The 26,743-nt window shown below is 42.7% G+C and overlaps 1 protein-coding gene across 26 annotated transcripts in view; it reads right to left on the reverse strand.

Moving 5' to 3' along the window:
• The window catches only part of ADGRL3 (adhesion G protein-coupled receptor L3), a 489,712-nt gene that overhangs the window by 29,401 nt on the left and 433,568 nt on the right, over positions 1-26,743 (reverse strand). For 17 of the 26 annotated variants that reach the window (XM_048303590.1, XM_048303593.1, XM_048303575.1 and 14 more), the window contains 6 exons: positions 25,046-25,112; positions 23,570-23,661; positions 10,734-10,760; positions 7,246-7,414; positions 4,349-4,474; positions 1,649-1,745 (listed from right to left, as the gene is read on the reverse strand). In XM_048303590.1, coding sequence (XP_048159547.1) covers positions 1,649-1,745; positions 4,349-4,474; positions 7,246-7,414; positions 10,734-10,760; positions 23,570-23,661; positions 25,046-25,112 — 578 coding nt within the window. Of the gene's footprint in view, positions 1-420; positions 1,349-1,648; positions 1,746-4,348; positions 4,475-7,245; positions 7,415-10,733; positions 10,761-23,569; positions 23,662-25,045; positions 25,113-26,743 lie in introns of those variants that run through there. The other 9 variants (XM_048303586.1, XM_048303584.1, XM_048303585.1 and 6 more) reach the window with 2 other exon arrangements.

Genomic DNA, 26,743 nt, shown 5'->3' on the forward strand with positions numbered 1-26,743 from the left:
AGACTGTCCACTTGAAACCTCTTCACTTGTCCCAACTGGCAGTCATACTTCCCTCTTTGCACAGAAAAGAACGTACAACCGAAAAAGGAGAGATACCTTTCTTTTGCTGACAAGCCCAGAGGATCCTGTTTGCCAAAATACATCCCTTGGTAGCCTCAGCTGCATCAGAGAGTGAGTTCAACTTCTGTGCTAACTAAAGGAGCAAACATTTCATGCATAACACATTTTGGTTTGCCACTGAGATGGAGCAGTGGATGGCTGAGGGAAACAGTGGCTCTTGCTGGAACCTTTGTGTGACAACCAATTCCCCCCCTATGTTAGACCCAGAGAAGCCTGGCTGCTGCTCTGCAGTCTTTAATGCAGAGACAGAGAGAGATGTGAGGGCAACGTATGTGAATAAATCAGGCATTTGCAGCAATGGAATCTTATAGTGAACTTTATTAATGAATCTTCACTGCAGAGGGAAAACATCCTGGCACAAAAAAGACCAGTGAGTACAGCTCCATGTTAACTACACTGCCTTCCCCTTTGCACTGATTTGGGCAGTGTGTATAATGTTCAGAGAACAGAATCATATACCCCTAGTTCCCCTGGCACTCAGCAGTCAATATTTTACTAACAGCACAGTCAAAATCCCTCAAGCCTATCCTCAGGCAAAACTCACCCAAAAATCAGTGGGAATTCTGAGAGAATAAAGACTGAATAGGAACCAAAGTCCCAACTCAATTCTCAGTTGAGCTTTGCAGACCAACCATCAGGTCTGGAAATACGTTTGATTTTCATCATCATGAGAGAACAGCTGGGCCCAGTAATCCCAATTCTAATCCCTCTTAATTCCAGCATCAACTGGACAGATAACACAAAACCGAGTCTGGCATCTGCTGCTCAAGGTTAATTCATAAAGTAGCTGTACTGGAAGAGAAAGGAAGCAATCTCTGAGGCTCTTTTTCTGGTATTCCATTAACATCGCTTTCCTGCAACTCCCTGAAAAACACTTGGTTTAAAAAAGCTGTTCATATTTCCTCTTGTGCCAGACACCACATTTTGTTTGGCATATACATTTCTGATAGCCTTTCCTCCGCAGATGTCTATAAAGTTCACATCAGTCAGTTCTTCAAACTAGGTATATTAACACCAACACAGACAATTTTGTTCCAAGCACAGTTTTTCCTTACGTCTATGTTCTGCTGTTCACTTTTGCTTCTGTAAAGATGACAGTATTGCTACATATGCAGGACAATCAGGACTCCTGTGATGCTTAACACAGGCTGTACAGTGCTGTAATGGCCCATTTTCACTGTCAGCAACGAGGCCTGACACGTCAGCAGCTTCTGGCACTAGCAGTTTTCTGAGGGAAAGGGGAGATTTCAACTTAATTTCATTTCTCTCTTTCGCTTTTTATAACTTCCTTCCAGAAATGACAATTCTTGAAAATGCACGTGTAGAAATAAAGAAAGAAAAGAAAAAGAAGGCAACAACCACCATAAAACTTCCTCCCATTTATCACTGTAACATTTCTTGTGTGGTAGAAGAGGGTCCAGTGACGTTCGAGGTGAGGAGGAAAAGGCAGGGGGGAAAGAGGTAACACATTTCAGACTCCTTAAAGCCATCAGAAGAGTTAGAGATATGAAAAATAGTTTATAATTACCTCTGTTGAGTGAAGCTGAACTGTTTATATCTCCAGTAATAAAGGAAGACTCAGACTGCTTTCGAACTGTGTCATTCCACATCCTACGAATCCGGCTCTGAAGAGGGATTGAAGCACAGCAGGCAATGAATCTTTAGCAGCTCTAGAGAGGATTCTTTCTGCCTCACTAAAGATGGCTACTTGCATGTCTAGCTCAGGATGAGACTTGTTTCTAGCCAGCTGTAAGCAAGCAGTGCTGTTCTGGTGTAACCTGCCTCGTGCATGCCAGACCCTGCCAGACTAACTGCATAACGCAAATGCCTAGCGTGAAAAAGTGTATAATTGAATCACTTACGTCTTAATTAAAAAAAAAAAACAACAAAATTGTGCATGAGAGAAACCCAGACCCCATGCCAGTCACAGGTTTGCCAATACAGCACCAAATAATGGAAAAATAACTCACATACAGAAGCACATGTGCTTCCAGCACTCAGACAACTTGTTTCTTATTTTTTGTGAAGTGTAACAGAAGACTTGATTTGAATCTTGGTGTCCCTGAATGAACAGAAGTTTTCTATAGCTATTTTCCATCTTGGGGATTTGGGGGGGGGGGGGGGAGCAAAAAATTCCCCACAAATGAATGACTTCTGTTCCCATACTGAAAAATCTGTGATGGTTTTGCCATCTGTGGTATAGCTTCTGCTATTGGCAAAAGTGTCCTGAATATGTTGGCCTTCTGTTTGTTCCTCAAATATGCTGAAGTATCTGCCTCTGTGGCATTTACATCACTGTGTCACTCCTCCCTAACTAGACCTTGCAAAATATCAAAATATCAGCCAAAATGCATCTTGTGAGCAGTTCCACCACTATCCGTGCATGAAAATGACTGGAGAACCCAGGTGTCCCAGGAAAACTCTCCCTCACCTCACGTCTGAGACTCTGATGGATGTTTTCCTTGGCCGTGTGAAAGTGGTTCTAGGTGGTCTGGGGGACTGGGAAGCCTTTCCCACTGTGACAGACCGTGTTTTTCACAAGTACCAAAAAATCCAGTGGTTTCCATAGTGGGATTTTAGCCATGCGAGATCTACTGAGGCTTAATCATGTGGTCCCAGCTGAAAAGTCCTAGATTACTCATTAACCATGGAATAACAGCATCTCCTAATCATGCATTAGCCCTCTATAAATGGAAGTACCGTGTGACATGAGGCCCATGCCCTTTTACAGTAATTATTTATTGTATTTCTCTGACATGATCCACTGTAGATTAATTATTCTGTTGTCTATGTGTTTCTCAGAGAATAAAGGGATCTTACAGGCTTTCTTCCTCATCATCTTCTCTACTTAGAGTTAGGAGCCAGATGTTTTCAACAACTCAGACTGATCTCCATCTATTCTCCATCACCTCTGTGAGGTTTCTCCTGGCTACAGTGGGTCTCAGGAATTTCCATCCTTCCAAGGACAAGCTTCTGCAGGCAAAGTAATCTTCCTTGGTGCCTCAAACCTCACCTGCCACAAGGGGACTGATGCCAGAAGACTCAGTTCACCCTCAAAAGGGATTGTTCTCTTGTGCTGGGACTGGCAAGAGGGAGGGACTATTAAAGTCAGCTCTTTCTGGAGAGGAGGGCACCAGCACAGCAGCTAAGTTATGTAACACCAGAGGCTTTCCAATCAGCCACCTAAATGTTGCTGAATATTGTGAGTATTGGACATTATTGAGATGTGATTGCCTACTGGAGCGAGGTTCTATATTCTGTTGCTTTTATTTGCTCTGCAGAGCTACCAAACCTATGAAAACACCAAAGTGGAGCTTTTGGATGACATCTTGGAAACCACTGCAAATAATGATTTGCTCCAAGACATAAATTGCAAATTAGGTTTTCCTGGAAAGTTATAAGCTGTTACTCGCTGCATGTCTTTTATAATTTAATAGTGGAACTGTCATGTATAATTACTTCCATTACTAATGCTGAATAAATTTGTGTTTAGCTTCTATTGAGTAAGAAATAAGCTTCTTCATTTTATATGAACTCTTCGTCCATAAATCTGCATCTCTACATACAAGTTAGCTTCAAAACTGCTAAGTGCACAAACTACACAAAACCTGAATTTTCAAGTGACCAAAGGTAACAAAACTAGTAGCTTAGTAAGATAGTCTGACCTCAATGGCTTCTCCTAAGAGGTTTATAAGCTAAGGCAAATTGTGTGAGGCATGGAACAGACCAAACCACTGAATGTCAGAAAGCAAGCATTTACTGGGAAGGCTATTACAAGACACTTGTAGCCTTTAATTTTTTTTACAAGAAAAAACTTGGGAGCTTATAGCATCATTCCTGTACGTGTTAATACTGACAACCTTCATCTCATGATTAAAGGATGTACTGGAATGTAGCGTAGCTGACAAAATGCTCCCACCTCCTGCTTCCCATGGAGAGCAGGCAGGACACCTCAGGCGACGACAAACCCCTGCCTCTGGAAGGCAAGTTTGGGCATTTTATTCCCAACAGAACTATTTAGAAGGCTCTTGGAGAGGCATTAATTGCCATCACATGTCAAGGGAAGCCACTGTGTTGAGTTCAGGTCTGGAAGTGAGGGAAATCTCTGCAGGTGTACTGAGGGAGAGGCCTAAGGCAGCTCCTTTGGTTCCAAGAGGAGCTTTCCTCCCAGAATAGCTGAGAAGGGTCTTGGCATGGCATTGGGACACAGACAAGAAGAGTGGCTTACCTGTGAGCCTGTGGAATATCTTCCAGGTGTCCTTGACCCCGAGGTTTTTCCTGAGCCGATAGAACTCTCTGTACTTTTCCCACTACAGCAATGTGTGCGCAGGCATTTTCCATACTCCTTACGTACCTAGCCAAGGAAAGAGTGGTGGTGGTTAGCAGGCAGCTCCTCCTCCAGCCTACTGCCTTCTATTTTCAACACAGCCCCTTATTTTTCCTCAGTGTTTTGTTAAAACAAGATCTGCTGCAGTGTGTGGGAAAGAAGTCTAGTACCCCTTGCAGCTGAGCTCATGGTCTGGGATGTCACAAGAGACTGCTCCCCTGCAGCAGAGCTGCTCGTTGACACCAGCCGGTTACAGCATCCTCTGAGGCACATCAAAGGAGCATGGGAGAAAGTGCAGGTACACCATTTATGACTGAAAATTAATATCGCTGTAGATTTGATATAAACTAGCATATTGGCTCATCAAGGTACTAAAAGTTATTGCTTCTGGCAGGGGACTAAGAAAAAAGAATTCCAAGAGAAACATATGAAAGCTATTGATTTTTTTATTAAAAAAAATGTTTCTTGCAGTCAAATAGAAGTTTGAGGAAACTGTAGAACCAGCAGCATTAGAGATTATATTCCTGATGCTCAGGGATGGCTGGAGCCTGCTTTTCCACAGCAAGCCAGTCATGTTTTAAATGGGCATTGCAGTCAAATTCGTGCCACCTCCTTTGCTTCAGGGGAACTACGCTGACTTGTGCCAGGACAGGATCTAACCTTCCACCAAGCTTCAGGTGTGGCTTTTTGTGGGCAGCAACACCCAGAAACCAGATGGGACAGGGCTGAAGGTGAGCAGACTCCACTAAAGAGCCAAAAGAGGGTCATGTTATCCATTGACACAAAAAAGCCCCAAAACCACCATGCATGTCCAAAACACCAGTTGAAATTCCTTGAAGCACACGGATAGCTGTAACATTTTGCCAAACTCTCTATGAGCATTTCACAACTCTGTGAAACAACTGTTTAAATAGCAAATTACAGCTTTTTCATTAGGCTCTTCCTTAAGCGCTTGAGACAAACACATACCACAAGTGCCCAATATGCTCGAGTGCCTAATCAATCCTTTGCTGAGAGAAAATAATTCAATTGCTTTAATTAGCCACCCACTGCTTGCCTCTCTGCAGCATTTTGCTGATTTTCTAGGCCATGATAGATAGGAAAGGAAAGGATTTTTTTTCTCCTCTTAAATAATACCTCCCTCAGCTCTTAGGTCAGAGAGGTGCATCCACCCCACAGCAAGGTACCAGCTGCATTCTCCTTCCCTCTGTGCAGCCGTAAATCAGGAACAATTCCACAGCTATCAGTGATGGTTTAAGGGTGTAAATTGGCTTAAGACAGAAAAGAGAATGGTTCTGTCATGCTGACTGAGAACCTCATGAGCCAAGGAGGCTGCAGAGCTGTGCAGGGATGCTGGGTTAGGGACTGACCCTTTGTGGGGTGCATTGGAGGTGAGAAAAAGTACCAGTGAGAACGGTGCAGAAATTCAAACTCCTCATCAGAGAGGCATCTGCAGGTTTAATAAGCAATGGTGATGCTTCCTACACTCTTACTGTCATCTTGCCTGGAAACACTCTTGCTGAAAGGTTTGGGATCATCAGCAGGAAATTGCATCTAGATAAAGCTTTTAAGCTTCTTAAGATGGACAAATTTGAGATGCAACGACAAGGACAAAAGTCTTAACCCCAAAAGTCTTCCTTTGTTTCCAAGAATGACATTTTCACACAGCTCTGCAGATCCTTCCAGAGGCATCTCTTGCAGAGCTCACTTATTATGATGAATTTTGATTATGTTTTCATGGGCTGGATCTCCTTTCTCTGTACAGCAAAATGTGAGTAACAGAGGAGCAAGCCCGTGGCTCTCAGATGGAGGACAGATCTCAACATGGACCTGACCTTCCTCAATAAGCCATTTTGCTGAAAGATACCGGTTATTACCCTGAGAAACTGGGACAGTGTATCCACATAAACTCTTCCCTATGTTTATATTGGTTCACTAAACTGCCCTTTGAAACTAAGATGTACATAATTATCAGCAGACATGCACATAATTGGAGAGCTCTGAAATACTGAATTTAAGTAGAGAACAAAAAGGTTCTTAAAAATACTTACTACTGATTGTCAGAGGCTGTAAATTTGATCTACATAAACACAGAGCTTTTATTCTGTTGGGGTTTTTTTCCCCTAGAGTTTATCTAAGTTACTCTACTGTTATCTTGCAAATGTTAATTGGGGCATACTTCAATTTCCACCAAGAAGCACTTGCTGTGCTTGCTTTGAGGAAGATTTCCAAAACACCATATCAGACCCAAGCAATACAAAGGCTAATGAACCGCTGCAGAGAGCAGGTCCTTCAGTCCTCAAAAAAAGCAGGGGAAGCAGCCCCTATTACATCCCATCAACCCACATATGCTGCCACGGAAAGGGGTGATTTCCTGCAGGGACTGCAAATGAGGATGTAAGGCTCCGTTTTGCTGTGAGCACTGAGCCACGTGAGCACTTTCTGGATGCTTGTGGATTCTCTCCCCTCTCACACTGGCATACAGGGAAGGAGAATCTGGCTGAGAGCAGGCAAAGCCCTGTTACCGAGCCCTGCAAACTGACAGCTGCCTTTTCCCTTGCCTCTGACACATCTGTTGCCAGGGCCCTGGCTCCTGAAATGCCACTGCCACATATCCTTGTTAGAACCTCATTTCCCAGCATCTTGCTGTTTCCAGTCTAAATACCACCCTTATTAGGTGCACAGAGATAATATGTGTGATACAAATTCAGGGCACAGAGACAATGCTACGCTGTGGTTGTTAGGCAACAAAACACCTCGTTACCACCTCTCTTGCTGCTGGGAACCATCCGTCTTACCTTTTTCTGGAGGACACAATGGAAAATGAATATAAACATTCCCTGCAGAGAATTGAATATGGTGAAGAGATACGCCATGATGACTGTGCTTTCATTAATATACATGAGTCCAAATGCCCAGGTCAGTCCTAATAGGCAGAGTAGGGCTATTGCACCTATAACCCAGGACCTGTTAGGAGAAACAAACAAACAAAAAAGAAAGGGATTGGTTTTTCACCTACACAAAAGAAGGCATGTGTCTACAGGCAGGAAGACTTTGCCCCTGGTTTTAGCAAAAAGAAAACAGCATATAAAAATAAATCACAGGGAGCTTTTGTCTTCAAGCTGGATGCAGTTTACAAATCTTCAAGCTCAAGGAAATATAAGGAAATGGAAGTGTTACGAGCATAGAAATTTATCATAACCAAAGCACATTTGAAACCACAATGTCTCCTTTCTTTTTAAATATGTAAAAGCAGTGTGCATGTAAATGACATGTAGATGTTATTTCTGCAAATGAAGGAAAAGAAAATAAACCAAATGAAACAACAACTCTGATTGTCACGTTTTTTTAGTGTCCACTGGTTTCACAGGACTGCCAGCTGGATTAGCTTCTTTATTTACACTTAACACCAAGACACATGTATTGCTGCATTTTAGCTAGTCTCCCATATGCCTGTAAGCCAGATAAACAGCTACAGGCAGGTGGGCAAGTGTTCCCTGCCTGCCAGATTCACTCCACACAAGGATGTTCTTTGCAATGCTGCTTCACACTTCTTCCACCCTACGATGAGGGGAAGTGTGTATACTCGTACAGGCACTCACACACTACATTTGCTAACGCGGTAACTGCTGCCACGCTTCTGCCCAGAGAAAAGGAGGGGTAATCCTTCTTCACATGGGCTGCAAAACTAAGATTATCACTTGCTCCACCTCAGGAGGGCAGTGGGAGTAGAGGCGCAGTCACTGCTTGGCCCCAAATGTTCCAACAAATATGGGTAAGCAGACAGCTTTTGCTTGCTTTCTCCCACTGACTTTCTGCCTGGACAACAGAGCTGGGGACATGGGATGACTGCTGCATGTTAGGTTTTTTGGGTTTTTTCAGGAAAGCTGGAAGCTCTGCTGGGATGGCAGGAGAAGTATTCCATGTTACCCCGCTAAATAACATTTAGTCATCTCCTAAACTACCTTCTCAAATACCAGGACAATATATGAAGTGTGAGAAGCAGTATAGGAACTCTGTCCTGCTCCTAGCCATCTCCCTAGTTTTCACATGATGTGTTACCTACAACTTTAAAGGAATTGCTGCTGCACAGCGGAGGGAGTCAACTTCTAGCTGGGAAGCAAGCAGTACCTTGAATATCTGTTTGCTCTTTACCTGAAGGCTTTGATTTTCTTCTGTCAGCCCCTGCTATCATTAGGTGTAACATCATAAAAATGAAGGCATTGATATCCAGTCTTTGTACCCCTTCCTCACTGTTTAGCCCTTCTACACCCCAAAACAGACAAGACTGCAGTCAGCCAGCACCTCTGCTTCCTTGTCTGCCCAAAGGCCCCTGGGATGCTGCAGAAGGGCTCACAGGGACAAAGATCTACCTATGTTTCCAAGCCACTTCAGCCTTGTAGAAACGTGACCTGTGTTTGGAATGTTTGGGCTTCCATCTGCTAAGCAGAACATGGAGCAAGGGGGAGAAAGATGAAGCAGCAGCAACTTGGGGGGACAAATCAGTCCTGCAGAGGTCAGACAGACAATCTCCGCTACGGAGATGCCGTGGCAGCTACAGCCTTGAATCCTTTTCCTTTTAGCAGGGTTTGTCACAAAGAAAAGCATACTAATGCTGTATTCATGTCTTCTGTTGTTTGTTTTGTTTTGTTTTTTTTTTCTTTAGGTATTAGAATGAAAATGCAGCATTAAGTCTTCCACTGAAGTTTATAAAATATGTTTTATTTTACCACATGACCAGAAGAGCTCCCTAAGGTAACTGCTTATTAAGACAGTTCTTTAAAAATCACTATTATGTATCCAGCAGACCAGAATAGCTCCTTTGAAGCATTTCCAGTCCATCCCACTAATAAATATTTAGTGTGATGCAAATTGAAAAGACATTCTCACAATCCTTCAGAAAGGTAGCCACTAGATAAAGTCTACAGCTTTAGTCGCTTGGAGTATTTTTCTCCCCAAGATTCCACCATCAGTGAGAGTACGCTATTGTCCTAATTGCATACCAATTAATAAAATACAAATAATTTTCTTTTTCATCAAAAAGAAGAAAAATTACGTGGAAATCCCCCCCCCTTTTTTTTTTTCCTTCCTCGTCTTTGCTCATCCCAGGATAAAAGCTTCCTGCACTTGCAGAGTCTTTTAAAAATGATTCCCTGGATATCACAAAAGTATTCTGCTCTGAAGCACAGCCCATTCTTGAATCTGATTAAAGAGCCTTTGGCTGCAGAGGTGTGCAGGAATGAAACAGTTATTCAGTGAAGATATGCTACCTACAGTGATGGAAAGGAATCTGTGGGTTAGAGGACCCCCAGCAGTGCAAACTGCACGCATTACAGTGTTGTGCTTCAGAAAACAAGAGCCGGTGATAAAGAGGACGTGGAGATCACTATGAATAGCTCCATCCCGTATCCGCAGAAAAAAACAGAACCAAGCGATGAAAGAGAACATGGGAATGGTGCTGAAAGAATGAACACAAAGGACTCTTCACCAGAAGAACAAACTGAAAGTCTATTGCAAAGTTGGTTTGCTTCTATTTTGTGCTACTGCACATTACTTTTTTGGTTGCAGGAGAAAGAGCGCAGATGCCCTAAGGTATGTAATTTCCAGGCATTTTTGGCTTTCTTCATAGGTTTGGGGTTTTTTTTTTGGTGCAGCTTGAGGTTTTTATCTTGCTCTTTGTACAGACTTGCTACTTCTTTTTCACGGTTTTTCTTTCCTGTAGTGGAATTTTATTGCAATAAAGAAACAAAAATATCCATTTGTTGGTGCATTTGAAAATCAGTGGTTTACAATTAGGGACAATTAGGAGGTACTCCAATGAGTAAGGAGTCTCCAATGCACCAATGCACACAGATTTGCTTGCACTACTCCCATTAACTAGAAAGGGAATCATCGGGAATAGCACCCATGCACCTTTCTCAAAATTTGCTTCTGTATTTATATTACCATAAAGCAATCCCAGTGAAAGAGCACAGTGGACCAGAGGCTGCTATTGGTAAAACAAGTCTGTACTACACAGGATTAACTTAGGGACTTTCACCTTGAATTCAAGCAACATCCAATTAAAGAATATTAAGCAAATAAGGTGACAATTGGTTGGCAATACACATGCAGCACATTTACTCTGCACCTTAGCTGTATGCCTGACCATTTTCCTGCACAGTTTGCTCTTCTGCCTCAAAAGCGAATAACAGAAGCTTTAATGATTTTTCAATATTGATCTGACAGCTGGTTCATGAGACCACACTGATAAATGAAATTTATCAGCCATTCAGGTCATTCTTACTTGATGAAGGGTCTGTTATCCTCATAGCTAAAGAATGCATAGACATAAAGACAAGAACACCAACATTAGAAATATAATGACATAGAGAATAGAGTTTACTACTGGTTCCCCTCCCTTCTCCCACCAGCCATCACCAAAACCAAAGGTGGACTGGCATCAGGTGCACCTGGAACACACCAGCCAGCCTGGCTTGCTGCCCCAGGGAATTGAAATGTGACTGGGAATGCTGGCTTAATGCACAGAAGCATGCATCGCTAGCTGTGAGCTGCAGCTACCCCTCCTGGCTACCACCACACAGCTGCCAATTGACTTTGAACTATCTTTTAAATATCATGGCTGTCCCTGGAGAAGACAAGTTTTGAAGCCCCAGCATAGCCACCACAGGCGGCTTTCACGTGTTCAAGAGGCAAAACTTCACCACGTCTCCACACTCTCTGCCTGTGGGGCTGCAGTGTGCTACAGGGGTATCTTTATTGCCATTTACTTTTCCTAGGTGGAACTCCCAAGTTGCCACATTATGAGCCAAACTGCAGTATTCTTGAGGTAATTGCATCAAGATCTTCTAAAGCCCTGGGTGACAAGGCATGGGCCTATTTGCTACCATTTCATGGGGAAGGGCAAAGAAGGGCCTCTGCCAGGCAAAGGGTGAAGAGCAGCTCCTGTCACTGTGGGGACACAAGACCAGTCACAGGCATGTTCCTAGGGGAGTCTCCCTGCCCTTCGGGGACAGGCTGTGTGCCTAACCCTGCCTGTGTGGCAGCCGATGTGCAACGCGCGGGGAGAGCAGGCCAACTCCCAGGCCTGCTCTCCCCACCGACACGGAACGTTTGAACCTGCGATCCCTCGCAGAAACCCCCATGGGTGCCAGAGATGGAGGATGGCTCAGCATGTTCATCTCGTTACCCCTGTCAACACAGCCCCTGTCAAGGGCCAGTCCATCCTGCTGAGACCTCCTTTGGTTAATACTGGCAACCTGCAGCACCCCTACAATGCAATTAAATGAAATGAAGATATGAGACAATCTGGAGCTGTCAGCCCAGCAACGTGGGCAGGAGCACGGCCTGCATTTCTATTGCTGTGTTCACAAGCCCTCAGGTTTTATGGTAAACACTTTATACTGAAAAGCAACCAGCACTAGATTATAAAACTACAGAATTAGAGGGTTTTTTTATACTGTTGATACTATCCAGACCCTCACAAAATTTTTCATCAACTCATAATAGTGTTTCTTCAAGGCAGCTGAAGGTTCCATTTCATTTTTCTACAGACAAAATGCGAAATTGGTAAACTCAGATTCCCTTTGAGCTTGAGGCTAACACTTCAAAGAAGCTCAGGAGAAAACCATCAAAAAGACCTTGGCAGTTTTTATGCTATTTCCAACATGGATGTCTCTAGGACCCACTGCCCAGAGCAAACAGGCGCCTAAAGAAGTGAGATTTTCAAAGATGCCTAACTCCCAGTTTAATTCTCTACACATAGGGGCCATAGAACTTAGTCTCTTATATCCCTCATGAAATACAATCCTTTTTATTTTACCAACTCAAGTGTTGTAAGAAGCTTAACTCTTGTGTTAGCAACAATTTCTGACAAAAATTCAGAATGGTTTTTTTTTCACCCATGGTAGTCTGTGAAACCTATCAGTGCTGCAGTAATACTGTGTCATTATCTGCAATACATAAAAACCATCACTTAGACAAGAGAAAAGCCTTGGAAGAGCCTTAGTTCCCAGAAAAATGGAGGTGCTGATGGGAAAACTGAGATTATATTCACTAGTGGTAAAAGCAAGTAATAGTTGAAGCAGAAATTGTTGGAAAATCTAGCCTAGCACAGCTTGAGATGCTGCATCTAAAGTGCTATCTCCAGATTTGGATAAATTCATCCAATACCTGGCAGTAAGGGATATAGCCCATTACATTTAAATTATGTGACTCTGCTCCCCCCACAGTTAATGTCAGACTGGTACCCCCAAAGAGGAATTTATCCCTTAAAAGGACAGGTATTTAAGGTAGGTGGGGCTTCGCCATTCCCTGAAGAAATACATTTCTCTACTGACTGCAGAGGAAACCTGAATGATGGCTTATGTGGGGGCTTCACTTTCAAATACCTGAAGGTAAAAAGCTGATCTTTAGTGGCTGCATTATTCATTGAACCTGTGAAATCTTACCTCACCTCCCTTGTGTTTCTTTGCAGCCCAGATGATGGATAGTGGATGGTCTACCAATCTGTATAAATACCTAATTCATTTTCTAATCTTAAAAAAGCCCTGACTTTACCTTGGGGCAAAGACTTCTTAAGGTTAATTACACATCATGTAAAATTCTTTCAAAATCTTATTTAAGTTAGATGTCATTCAATTTCCCAGAGTACCTTCTCCTTCGGTGATGAGAAAGGATTGTTCATATTACCTTCTATATTCCTGTGTTATTTCCAGACCAATACTTTCTTAAAAAAGTTGCTAAAATTAGCTAATTATATCCTTGTTTAGATGCTTAAGGACTTTCAAAACCAATTCATCCTAAGCTCAAGAACCCCTTTTGCACTGCCTATCCTTTTAAAACCCCAAGAAACACCTTTCTGTCACGAGGAGACCAAATTGTTGGGATATACACGGACAGCCCAAAACAGTTACAGACAATCTGCAACTTATATTACAAAATGACTTCCATGTACATATATTGGCAATATCCTGAAATGTTAAAGCTTCCACTTTTTTTGCAGCAGGAAAAGTAAGTCAAGAATTTATGTTCACATACAGATTAGTTCTAAAATGCTGCTGAACAGAGAAAGTCTGTTATCAAAAAGCAGCTATTCAGCTCTCATTTAAAAAGAGTAATAGTCAGTCTTCTTATACTTTTAAAAGAGCTTTTTTTTTTTTTAAATGAAGTGTAGTTTTGAGCCACATTTAGAGTAAACCTAGGGCTTTAATAAAACCCTACATAACTAATCGACTTTACACACTGTCATTTCATATAACCCTTTACAGTTTAACTTTGCTTAACGTAAATTCATCACTCTTTTCATAATTCCAAGTATTTTCCCATCTCTATGATAGCAGGAAAAGGCTCAGTAAGCACAGGGACTCATGCCTTGGGCCCCAAAATACCTGTTTGGCTAGCAAGGAAAAACACCAAAGTGAGTATACAGGACCTTTAGTAGCTGTTAGGGGTGATGAAACCCAAATAAAAACGATGGATGATGTGCCCCCTCAAAAGCATTCAGAAAGACCCATGGAATTAATTTTAATATGATGCAAATAAAGCAGAGGGGCAGATGTTTCCTGCAGGCAAGCAGGAGGGAAATACAAAATAAAGCGTGCTATTGTGTCTCCCCACTGCCTGCCGATATGAAGTAGTAGGAATGTTTTGCTTTTTCTTATTTATTTTTAAATTTCAAGGATTAGAAAAGATTGATTTATTGAACTGCTGAAAATCTACAGGAAGGAGTTGGGAAGTCCAGCACTCCCCTCATAAAGCAAACGGGTTCATTGTTAATTAGTGAAGGAACATCTTCATGGCAAGAAAAATCAATAGCAAGCAATAAAAGAGTGCTTAAAGGATTTTGCCTTCGCATTTCATGACAAAGTTACCACCTTGATGGCATGAAGCCAGATGGCTACCTAATCTCCTTCCTTAGGCTGCTTGTGTTCATTACACAGCCTTCCAAGTAATCATTTACCAGTCTCATCTTCTGGTTCCCACACTGTCTTTGCCAGTAGGTGGCCAGTCCTCTGAAGACATCTGTAACCATCTCGAGGGGTCAGTGAGCCTGCCACAGCTTCATTTGCAGGAGAAACTCCTGCCTTTGCATGCCTTGGAGATCTGTAAAGGCTGGGGCTTTACCACCTGGCATAAGGGCAATTTTATATATACTGAAAGGCACTTTTGGTTTCCACCAGCAGATCTGCAAATATTATTCAGACTAATGAGGCCAAACCTTCCCTGGCCCTATGTGACACCCAAGACTATGATTTGGGGCAAACAGTGGCTGGGCTTTTCTGCCAAAGGCAAAGCATCATCCCTTTACCCTCAATTCACCCAGGGAAGTCATGTCCTGCTTTCTGAGACTTGTCCTTAATTATTGCAATTGGAAAGAGCAATTCTGTTAAGTTCATCTCATTTTCCGTAAGTAATTAATTACCCTCAGAATTGCTTACCCTGTTTATTTCCTTCCTCCTAACTTTGCAGAGGCATGGCACAATTATTCAAGCCACACTGATGTGTAACCACATATCTAATTGTTTCCACACTATATGGATTCAGCAAAGCCTTTAGACACATTTGTATTATCCAAATAGCACCAGCAGGGCTTGCTGACAAAGTGCTTAAAATGTATGGCCTTTTAAAACAATAATCATGATTTATGGGTTCACAGAAAGACTGTAGGTATTTAATATCTTCCAGGACACTCTCTCAAATCAATAACCACTCATTGATTTTTTTTTTTTTTAAATTCAGAAAGGATGACACCCGTCAGTGGGAAGATTAGTGCTTTACAATAACCATTCAACATTAACACAACCATCACAAAAAGATAGGTAAACAACTGAAACCTCAAATCAAAACAATCAGATATCAACCAAACCCTTCTGTGAAAAACTCAAACAGGAGCAGATTGCAATAAATGAAATCAGATGCTGCCATCATCATCTCTGGGGGAAAAAGGCACCCAGACGAAAGTGCAGTCTCTGATGTTTTTCCAGAATTGGAACGGCTTCTGCCTCTGAGGTGCTCACAAACTCTATCCTCAGGCAAAATATAAATGTGCCATACCTTTTCTTGGTAGGAAGCTTGTAAATAATTCATTTGGTGCCAACTCTGAGTGGTTTTTCTGGGTTTGCTTTAGGCTGCCTGTTCAGGTTTGCTCATGCAGAGATGCAGATGAAGGCTATATAGGAGCAGCACCGAGTTAACCAGGGGACTAGGAAGCATGGTGCTTTCTTACACAGGATCCAGGGAGATCTGACAGAACTCTTGGCTAGTTCAGCCTGATAAAGAGGAGACTGAGGGGAGACCTCACTGCAGTTGCACCTTCCTCATGAGAGGAAGCAGAGGGGCAGACACTGATCTCTGCTCTGTGGTGACCAGCGACAGGACCCAAGGAAATGGCCAGAAGTTGTGTTAGTGGAGGTTTAGACTGGATATCAGAAAAAAAGTTCTTCATCCAGAGGGTGGTTGGGCACTGGAACAGGCTTCCCAGGGAAGTGGTCACAGCACCAACCCTAACAGAGCTCAAGAAGCCTTTGGAAAATGCCTTTTGGGTGTTCTCCTGTGTAGAAGTCCAGGAGCTGGACTTCAATATCCTCAGGATATTCTATAAATCTATGATTCTATGACCATCAGGCTGTGAAGACATGGTACTCTCTCTCAAGGTGACATGAAACACAAAGATCATGGCCTGAGCTCCAGGACAATGAAAATGAAGGAAGCAGTTTCTAATGCCCAGCTCAGTACTCCACAGCCAGTATCTAAACTTTGAGGAGGGGAAGGTTTTCCAAGGGAGAAAAAAGCTATTCCTCATTTTCCAAAGCACTCAGATCATTTGGTCATCCTTGCAAAACACTCCTGTTAAGATTTCTGGTGACAGAGAACATGCTGTCTGCACATCCCAAGCACTGTTAAAACACACTTATTTCTCATCCAAGTTTATCCAGACCCAGACACTGGCTCGGGAACCCTTTTAGTTCCCTAGGATCAGATTATCCTCTCCTGGAACAGGAACCCATGGATGATTCCTTTACAGAAGCCATCCCTGGAGCTGCTGTGCTTTAAGCCTGCTGTCCCCAGAAGTCAGAGGAGTCCAAAAATGCTGCATACAGCACAGCTGGGTGGGAAGGAGAGATTTTTCAACGTCCTCTTCCTGAACAGCCCACTCAGTTAATCTTTCTATTTTGCTAGTTGGGCTGTATGAAAATCATTAAAGAGAGCTCACTCTGTACAGGCACTGTTGTTTTATTTAAGTTATAGGTAATGTCCAGTCAGGACATGGGTGCATGAAACTTCCTCTCCCCATCTGCTGCTCCAAATAGGGAGTGTTCATGTTGCCAGACCCTCAGTCCTTTCTCCACAAATCTGAGAGCTCTGAAGATAAAGGACTGGACCCTTTTCGCAAGAGCTGAACCCCCTCATTGTACTGTGTCCTGCCTCTGCACTCCCAAGCAACCACAAACCCAGAGGTAATGAAGGATTAAAGTGCTGCTGTTCTGCAAGTCCAGTCCCCTGGGTGAACCCAATGCCATGTTCAGTTCCAGACCCTTTGGCATAACAAACTATTTCCAAGTTGTAGCATTTTATGATTAAACAAAGATGATCTGGAAACCAATTGAGGATCTTAAATCTCCATAGAGAAAGCTGGAATAATCCTTATTGTCTCCCTACTTTGTTTTGCTTCTAAAACGGCTAGAACAAAGCACAGATTAATCTTCCATTAGTAAAAGCATACCTGCTACAAATTATTGTTCTTCACTGGTAATGTAAGTTCTTCATATCAAAGGAGAAAAAAAAAATCTTGCATTTTCAAAACTCATTCCCCACTGCACCAAACCCAGGATGTTTACTTTTTTCTGTATTTCAATCAGCTGAGTAAATAAAACTAGACTGGTAAACCTCTGTTCCTGCCAGCACAATACCACCGTGTTGAATCAAGGATTTAATTTAAACATTTCTACAGATGATTTTTGGAAGTTCTATTTAACCTTTGTTTTCAATTTCTACCTAACTAAGGATTTTTTTTATGACTTAAGCAAACCCACAGGACTGAAACAACAAGCTAATCTGGGGGCTGGGATTAGTCATGTCTCTTCAAATAAAATACATATGTTGAAGCACGAAAATGAGCAGATAATCACACCCATACAACATATGGGGAGAGCGGGCTATGGCAACACTTTTAAAAGAGGCAAATCTTCAAAAGAGGCTTCTCAGCTTTGTGCCTGGTGCTCTCCATCCTTCAGCTCCCCCAGCCTCGCCCAGACTCCCTGAAAGAGCCCATACTGGGCTTTGCAAGGTTTTATATAGTAATAATCAAGGTTAAATCTTTACATTTGGCTCCTACTTTTGGCTGTTAAGTTGTGCATTCTTAGATTTATTTCTTGCAAGCATTTGAGCAAGAGAATTCTATGGAAATAAATACACAATAGAGGAGTATGGTGTGGGTTTTGTTTTCAGTCAGAAACTTGAGAAAACATATACTTTTTTGTTTAGTCATTAAATCAGGGCTGGATGCCTTTAGCTGTGGACTATTTGAAACTTCCATGGCATCCAGCAAGCTGAGGAGGGCTCATTTTGGTCATCTGAGGATTGATTTCTGAAGGCTGCAATGCAGGACATTTCCGCTTCATCCCTGTTAATGGGATTTCAGCATGTGAATCCGGTCACAATGCCTAAAAACATTATCTCCTGTGTGCTCGGAATAAATACATGTTTTTCTAGAGAATTTCACGTTTTTGATATAGTGCTTATTCTTTCATTGTGGAAGGTGGGATGGGAGCAGGTTTCCACAAGAGGAAGAAAACTGCAGCAGAACTACAGTGATTAATGCCAGGATTAAACTATCTGAAGGCCCCTAATTAATAGTGCCTCTTTAGCAACAAAAGGTGCTCCCACCTAAGACCCTGGGTCTCCCTGTCTGAAGGAAAGAAAATTAAATTTCCAGCATGACTTTCAGGTGAGTTTCTACTGCACTAAATGAGTTTTTCCAACAAACCCAGGACTGCAGCCTGACACACTCCTCTTTGGAGGGGTGCCCACATGTGCTTTCTAAAGAGCATCCAGGTGGCCTATGGCACAAACCAAGCTATACCCTGACTAGAACAATAACACAAAAAAGTGGGACAAAAAGGGAAACAAACTGACAAAGCCCTTTGCCTCTTGCCTTCTTTCTCGTGGGTCTGCAACTGCTCTTGGCAGCTACAGCTGACGTGTTGCTCTTCCAAAGTAAACAAAGTAAAATCTCAGTGCCACATACTACAGCACAGAAGAATGTCAGGAAGTCTGGTCTGGCCTAGGAAACACTAACAGACTCAACCACAGCCAGGCAGCACCAGGGAGAGAAGGGATGGATGCCCGTGGGAACTTCAAAGGAAACGTTATGTCTGAAAGGAAGAGAAAATGATGGGTTCTGGTCTCTGCTGAGAGGGATCCTCTCATCCAGCCATTTGAAAATGCCCATTGTGACTTCAGGTGCAGCAGCTGCTTGTCCCCATTCATGAACCCTCTTAATCTGCTTGTAGGACTTGCCTTGTGTTAGCTAAATGACTGTTTTTCCCTTCCAATTTTCCAGCAGTTTTCATGTCACTAACTAATGCACCCCACACAGTGCACAATGAGAGCTTGCAGCAAAGATAAGAGCTCAGATTTCACTAGATACGCTGAGGAGCACATCTGGATTACCATCAGTGTAGCTCCTCTTTCTTTCCCTTTACTAGAACCACAGTGATTTGAATGAACAGCATTCAAACGGCTGCAGAACAAGCACTGCACTGCCACACAGTGCAAATGCACTTGAGGAGGGGCTTCGTCTGAAAGCCTGTTTTGCACAGAGAGTGGTGGTTCAGCATCTGGAAACATGGACGATTTGCTGTGCTGCAGCATCTGGCATGGGTTGGATGAAAACCTGGTGTGGAAGCTACCACAGTACACGCCTGACCACCTGGAAAGGAGCTGATGTATAGAAAACGGAAGAACTGTGCTGGACTATTCACATATAATGTATTTTCCCTTGTCACATAAGGCTTCCTACAGAAATGTGAACACGAAAAAGATTTAGGGTTGTCTTGCCTGCGACAGTCTGAGACATTTTGCACATCTAACATCTTCCCGGCACAATGGAAAAGCATGAAGGAGAGACTTTGAGCTGCTCAGCTCCAGAAATCACTCCACACAGCAGCAACCTCCAGTAAAACAGCCTCACAGCTGCTCTAAAGAATTCCAGCTGGTAACACATCCTCATGAGGAACCATCTGCTAGCAAGAGTGCATCAATACCGTGCTGATATGCCTACAGTCTCCACCTCACAGGCTACAGGTGCAAGCAGCACAGCAGGCTTTCACTGTCCAAAAAGCTTATGCAGTCCCTGGCTTGAAAGATGTGTCTTCCCTGCAAGCTCATAAAGGCTGAGGGAATCAATCTTCCAAAACAATGCCTTCCTGGGTACATTTGTTGACAGTAAATTAGTCTGTGCTCAAGAGCCTTTTTGTGCACCCTTTGCATCCCACTTTTAGCCTCAGAGGGGCCAGGAGTGAGACCCGTGTCATGTGGGCAGAGCCACCAAGGACTAAACAATGCTCCTCTCTGCCCATCTCTGTTCATCAACAAGCCACACAGAGATTAAAGAGCAATGGTCACAGTGGACTTGAAGAACCCAGAAACAGCCACTATAAAAGGTTGGGAAGGAAAATCCCCCCCATCCTGTGTTTGGGGAGGCATGTGCAGAAGCTACAGACACTACCCAAGAGGCAGCTGTTCTGGCACTCTTGTCTGTGTCACTTCATACTAAAGAGATCTTTAAAGGACAGAAGAGATCACAACCCTGGATGAATCCTGTGTAAATATACTGAAGGAAGACACCAAACAGAACTTCTTCATAAGGGCCTACGTAAAAGCATGCTACTCTTGGGGATGGTACCTCTTATGAAACGGAAGCCAATATCCTCCTGGCATCAGTGGCAGGCACAGAAACTCTTGCAGCTCTGAACAACATATCCCACATACACAGGCTCACATCTTTTCCTGGCTACATGCCTCAAAAACAGGACTAGAGCATGGATCTTGCCGTCTCAGTGGGCACAACTGGCTGAATCGGCTCAGTACCAACCCGTCATACAGGGAGGATGCCACTGGCACAGAGGGCAGGACCCACATATGTGGTTACCCTACTTCCCTCTTGAAAGTGCTGGGCTAAGCCAGAAAAGTTTACAAGGATAAAAATAAACCAGGTCTGTACTCATCAAATCTTTTGCTGGATAACCCCTGGGTAACCAGTGCCCCACCACAGCAATGTCAGAATCACCCATGCTGGCACAATAATCCAGGGACTGTTCCTGAAGGTTAGGGAAGTTTATTTTTACAACTTTGCACAGTGCCTACAAATCTATCAGCCACACAACATCTGGTTCAGGCACTGCCCTTTGAATGGCTTTTCTGTTGGTGCAGTAATTAAAGGTATCCCAGGTGACACCTGATCCCTTATCAAGTTCATTAATTTAAGTGGAGTTATTTGGCTCTCTGTTTTCTACACTTCATAATGTATTTCTAACCTTTAAAGTGACACAGGCAAGGACCAGATTGCAGGGGTGCTTATTAACAGCCTATTAAAATATTTTATGGCCTTTATTTTTATGTTGCCATAGGGAATCAAGTATTTTGCTGTTGTTGAACAGGCTCAGGATTTATGTTGCGAGAGCTTCACCACAGCCTAACACAGAGTAATGCTAGGAAATGAACTGGGAGAACAAACTCTCATTCAGCTCTCAGTGTGCTGTAAAGCTGTCACATGCAGATGGCAGCAAGGGGCCCTCCAATGCAGGCCCTCCGTTCGGTTTTATTAAATATAAACCGATACAAGATGCAAGGCTCTGGGACCTGGGTGCCTTTTTACTAACCCTGTAGACCCACAGAGGGAAGCTCAGAAAGGATCTTTGTGGTCCTCTGTGAAATAATGTCTTCTGTGGCTTTTTTATTCCAGAGCTGCTGTAACACATCCACATTTTGCAACTGAGTTGAAGCCAATGACTGTGGAGGAAGACCACAATCTTACCTGCAACAAGACTATGATTGTATCTAGAAGACAACTATGATCTCACTGAAAAATTTTCTGGAGATTGCAAGCCCCTTGCTTCCCTAGGAAACCTCCCTCCCAGGTGAATTCCCTTCTCTGTAACAAATCTGCACTTCCTAACACAAGCACATCCAACCCTGAGAGAACACACGCCTTGAATTTGAAGACTTAATGACGTCCTGCTTAGGTATTCAGAAATTACAATCAAGTGTGTTCTGAAATGCCTGGTTTGATACACTTCCTAGGGTGAGCCTGGGGTCTTCCTGAGTTTATATTATGTTGCTCTTATTTTCTCAAGCATAAAAAGTAATTTGTAATGAAGCAACACATTTGGAAGAGTATCAGCAACATACTTAAAAGTATTTTAATTGCTTGTGTTTTCAAAACGTTTTAATGAAGTCAAATCAGGAACAGACACTCATCTGCCAAAGAACCTATAAAATATTTTACAATGACATTATAATTGATGCAACTGGTTGTATAAATTCCTGGCATTTTAAACAAAGATACTAGAGATTAGCTCAAGAAGATTATTCAGTAGGCATTTATTATTTCTGCTTTAATTATAACGGCTTTGTTGTTGTTTTTTTCTCCCTAGTTTTTAATTTAAAAATGTCATACTGCAAGGCTTTCCAAACAGATTTTGTGTGGGTAACCTTACAGAGACTGTTCTCAGTGAGCAATCTCATAGCACTAATGCATGACAAGTAGCCATATTAATAAACGTTATTAAATGTACCATGCCTTTAATGCCTCATCCAAGATCAAATGACAGACTATCTTTCTGGGATCAATCCTGGACATCCAGGACGGATTGCTCCTCTAATTTCATTTTATAGCAGAGCAATGGCAGGAGAAATTGAGGTTCACTGCAGAGCAGCCTGCCCACAACCCGGGTGAATGAGGGCTCTGTGGGTTTCTGACCTCACTGAGGTCTCCTGCATTTGTACAGACCCCAGTTCCCTTTCCTCCCAACCCTTGGTGGAGAAGCTGCACCTAAGACACTCACCCAAAGGACCATGCCAGGTCATGTCACACCAATGGCACAGCAAGCCTTGTCCACTGAGGAAGTTTTCAGGAGGGGCCCTGACCTGGTTTAACTTAAAGCTGCATCTGCAAGAGTGGCTCAGAACTAAGAACAACAGCCTTGCTGAGAGCTGCCTTGCAACTGTGCAATTCAGACATCTTCTAACGAGCTCCCCTTATGCCTCTTCTCCCCTTCCTACCACAAAAGAGAGAGGAGAACCCACTTCAAGCCACGTTGCACCACGCTCTCCTTTCCTGGGTGAGCAGTAAACTGCTGACTCCCAACAATTTCCTCCTCCTGAAGCTCATTAGATGGTTTTATTAATTAGCAGGCTCCCAATCTTATCATGCGCTGCACCTGAAATCTCGCTTGTATTTTTGAAGAGAGTAATTAAAGCCAGAGGTAGTTGAATAAACAGGCACTGACAGAGAGGAGTATTCTCTCAATATAATGAAGCAGCTTGCTAAACAGTAAAATGCCCAGGCTCAGATGTTAACCCAGTACAAGGGGAAAACATGCTTTGGCTGGCAAGCACACCCACCCGCTGATGTGGGCACACCCAGGTAAATCTTCAATAACTTTGCTGAAAGCAATCAGACTTTGGGGAGAATTCGGGTCATGGAATCTGTCAGGGGCCAAAACAAACAGAAAAGAAGTAAGGCAGCCGCCCTCAGAGCACAGAGAAGTAGTAATAATGAACAGTTTCAACACCTTCCCTGTAGAGACTGCAATAATTAGCTGGTAATTATTGGGCACAGTTTCCTTTACACAGACTAGAAGGTTACCTGCTTCAAGGACAGAAAATGTAGCTTTGCCTCCTTCATGCAAAATTGAATGGAAAATGGCAGCCAAATCCCAGTGTAGTGCTTTATCATCAGCCACTTGGTATCTTTTAGAAACCACTCTGCAGTGCCATAGCCCAAGGTATTACCCCTGGTTAGCACTGCTGCTGGCAGAGCTGGTTCCCATTTTGCTCCTCAGAGGAATGAGGGGATAAACAGCAAAAGACAGAAAAAGGCAGAGAAAAACCACTTACTTGATATTGTCAAGACATCCAGATTCAGGTTTCAGTATGGCAGTATGATGAAACATTTTATAGAGAGCAATCCCAAGGAAGATGACATTAAGCTGCAATGGAGGGGAAAAAAAAAAAAATTATGTGACACAGCACAGTATGATGGGGATAAAGTCAGCTCCTTCTCTGTAAAAGATGGGTTACTGTAGGAAATTAGCTCACAGTACAGTTTTATAGTGACTGAATCACAGAAAATTTCTAAGCATTTTATAAGGTGAGCTGGCCTGTAGATTGCAGGACTGGTGATGCCACAGCCTTACCAGAGCTGTGGCACTGCTGGTACAAGGCTGGTTCTACTGTAGTGCTTCAAACAGCATTATGGAAAATTAAAAATACTTGCTGTAAGGGCTTTTTCTGTGTCTGAGATGTGTACAGTTGTGAAAAGTCACTCCAAGCATCTTACTTAGCCAGGTCCATTGTAATGAAGCATAAAAGCATCTTTTTCCACGAATACACTCTTAAAACACAGTGTAACAGGGTAGATGGGCAGGGAAATCACAACTGATGCTTAGCACAATGCAAAGTTGAAAAACAAAAAGAAAACAGTTTGATTTGTTCTGTAAAAGATTGGGATAGTGTTTCCATGCCTCAGTGTCTACAAGGCTGCCAATTCCTGGAAAGGAGTTTCCCAAAAGCCCAGCCTAGGATTTGAGACATAATCAAAAAAGGAAGATATCTTTTTTATGAATGAATTGTTTAAGGGGAAAAAAAACCCCAACAGTTGGAGTTGGTGGCATGGCCCCCTTCCTGATGTGGAAGGCTGCTGAAATGGCTCCCAAGTTGCAGGAGAAGCAGAAGAAGCAGAGACAATGTCTGCATTGAAGTGAGAGCGCCTGGTTTTCTGGGCTAGCCAAACTGTAGTCTAGTCAAAACAAAGGATGGTTTATTTAAGCCATATTGCAGCAATTAAAGTATAAGAAAACTCCAGCTGTCCCTAAAGTTGGGTTCTCTACCTTGTTGCTCTGTTAGCTGATATGCTGGCAATGTGCTAAACATGAAGTCACACAAGCTTCAACTTCTGTTGGGAAGGAAAAGCCCTCATCAAACTTCTTTTCCAGTTTGGACATTTTTTCATCCCCCCCCTCTCAGATTTCCCTTTTTTTTTTTTTTTTTCATTATCAATGCAAAACTGCACTCTGTAATTCAAAAAGGGTGTGAGCAGTTGAGTGGCATCAAAATAGAGTTTGGCACTTCTAAATGTTCACTGGTAGAAACCAAACTCTGCAAGTGCCCATTCTGAAGCTCCCTGGTCCATTTTGATCAAGTATTTTGCAATGCCAAGAGCCTCTCATAATGAGGGTCTAATTGCTTATGCCAGGTGGGGTCAAAGAAGAACATGCCTTCCTCAAATTAATCTGTGTAAATTAAAGAGAAAAGGGACAGAAAAAGTTTTATTTCTTGACCTAAGAGATGGAGTAGTTAATTAGGAGTTCTTACCATAATTATCAAGGTTGCCGGTCCTATAAAGCTCCAAATGAAGTAGGTGTCAAGTCGGAGCCAACATCTGTAATGAAACACAGGGGAGAGAAGGCATTCAAGGACTGCACCCAGGACATACATCAAGAGTGAGCGAGTGACAGAGAAGAATGTGAGCTGCAAAACACGCCGGTGGGAGACAGGAAATATTACACTGCTTGTTCATTTAAATGCTGAATTATGTGCCCAATTTCTGACAGCGCTATTGATGGAGTAAGATAATTACCTCTAGAGGAAGCAGGGAGAAGATGGCACAAGGCCTATTTGCTAAGGCTTTCTGCATCTGTTGGAAAAACTCCTTAAACCATGGGTTTTTTTAAGGAAGGGATCTGGTGAACATCCACAGAGCTTCTTCTTTGCTTTACACTCCTCTTTGCTCTCTAGCTCTGATGCAATGCAAGCTGTCTGACAGCTGTCAAGCAAGATGACATTTCTCCAGCAAGCACATCAGAGAAACTTCGGCGCAAATAGGAAGCATGAAGTGGATAACAGAAGGCTGAGGTTTAATTAGGTTCAGCAACTTCCCCTTTAAAGTGTTTTATTTCCCTGAACCTCCCAAGTGTTTTGTTTCCACTAATGTTTCCAGGGTTGCATATGGTCTGCGCTATCACAAGAAGTTGATTCATGGCCTAAAACTAAATTATTAATCGCTTAATTTCAACCGCATTTAATACTCCCCACATTTTTTAAGGCCCCTGGGAAATTACATTTCCATTCCTAGTTCATTCCAGGCGACAGGAAGATAAAATGGAAGTGACTCGTTACAAGACAGACGAATGTAAATTCCAGGAAAGTTTCACATGATGTTTAAAATAATAATATCTTGTCGTGTTTGCAGTGCTGCAAATCACAGTTCCGTTTATACACAAAGGACTGAGAAAGCATAAAACCACTCTTATACTAAATATCCAATGGAATTTCATAATTAGGCAAGTGACAGGAACTGTATATATGAATATATCATGGCGGTGGAGATAGCAGTTCTCTCAAATGACAGCTCTAGTGTATGTGCTTAATGTTTTTTCCCTTCCAATGGACTCTGCAACAGGCAGAAAGGTCTGTGCCAGCAGCCCCATGGGAGATGATCAGCAGGAGATGTCTGATGAGAGAATAAAACATGCCCTGTACCTCTGTGCATGGGAGAAGCCAAGATATGAATAAATTCAAATATGCAGAGAAAACTTCTCACTTCCCTCCCTGACCATATAAATTTCAGGTCTCATCAGTGTTGGAGATGTATCGATGTATATATACACTCATACCGCTATTTGTCACAAATTAAAATACTGTCACTTCCGTGACTGTCATTCCCGAACTGCCTCTGCAGCTGCTCTACCAGAATCTTCATGTGATAGCATCAAAATCTTAATGCGAGAGGCAAACAGAGGCTTTCAGAGAGATTGCAGGGAAATCTTATTTATTCCGTGGCTGCTGAAGTTCAAGGCGATTTAGATGCAGCTGGTAATGGAACAACATGAGTGACTTGAAACTACTTGAGTCTGATTCCCTATAGGAAAAGGTTTATGTGATCATGACATCTGCGTATCACCCGTAATAACATCTGAAATGTTGCCCAATTGCAACTAGATTTGACAAAGGAATAGAGGTTTCAAGGATAATGAAGTCCCTGTAAAAAGTTCCCCCCCACCCAATTCCTGA

Source organism: Corvus hawaiiensis, chromosome 5 (assembly GCF_020740725.1).
Source record: "Corvus hawaiiensis isolate bCorHaw1 chromosome 5, bCorHaw1.pri.cur, whole genome shotgun sequence".
Lineage (NCBI taxonomy): Eukaryota > Metazoa > Chordata > Aves > Passeriformes > Corvidae > Corvus > Corvus hawaiiensis.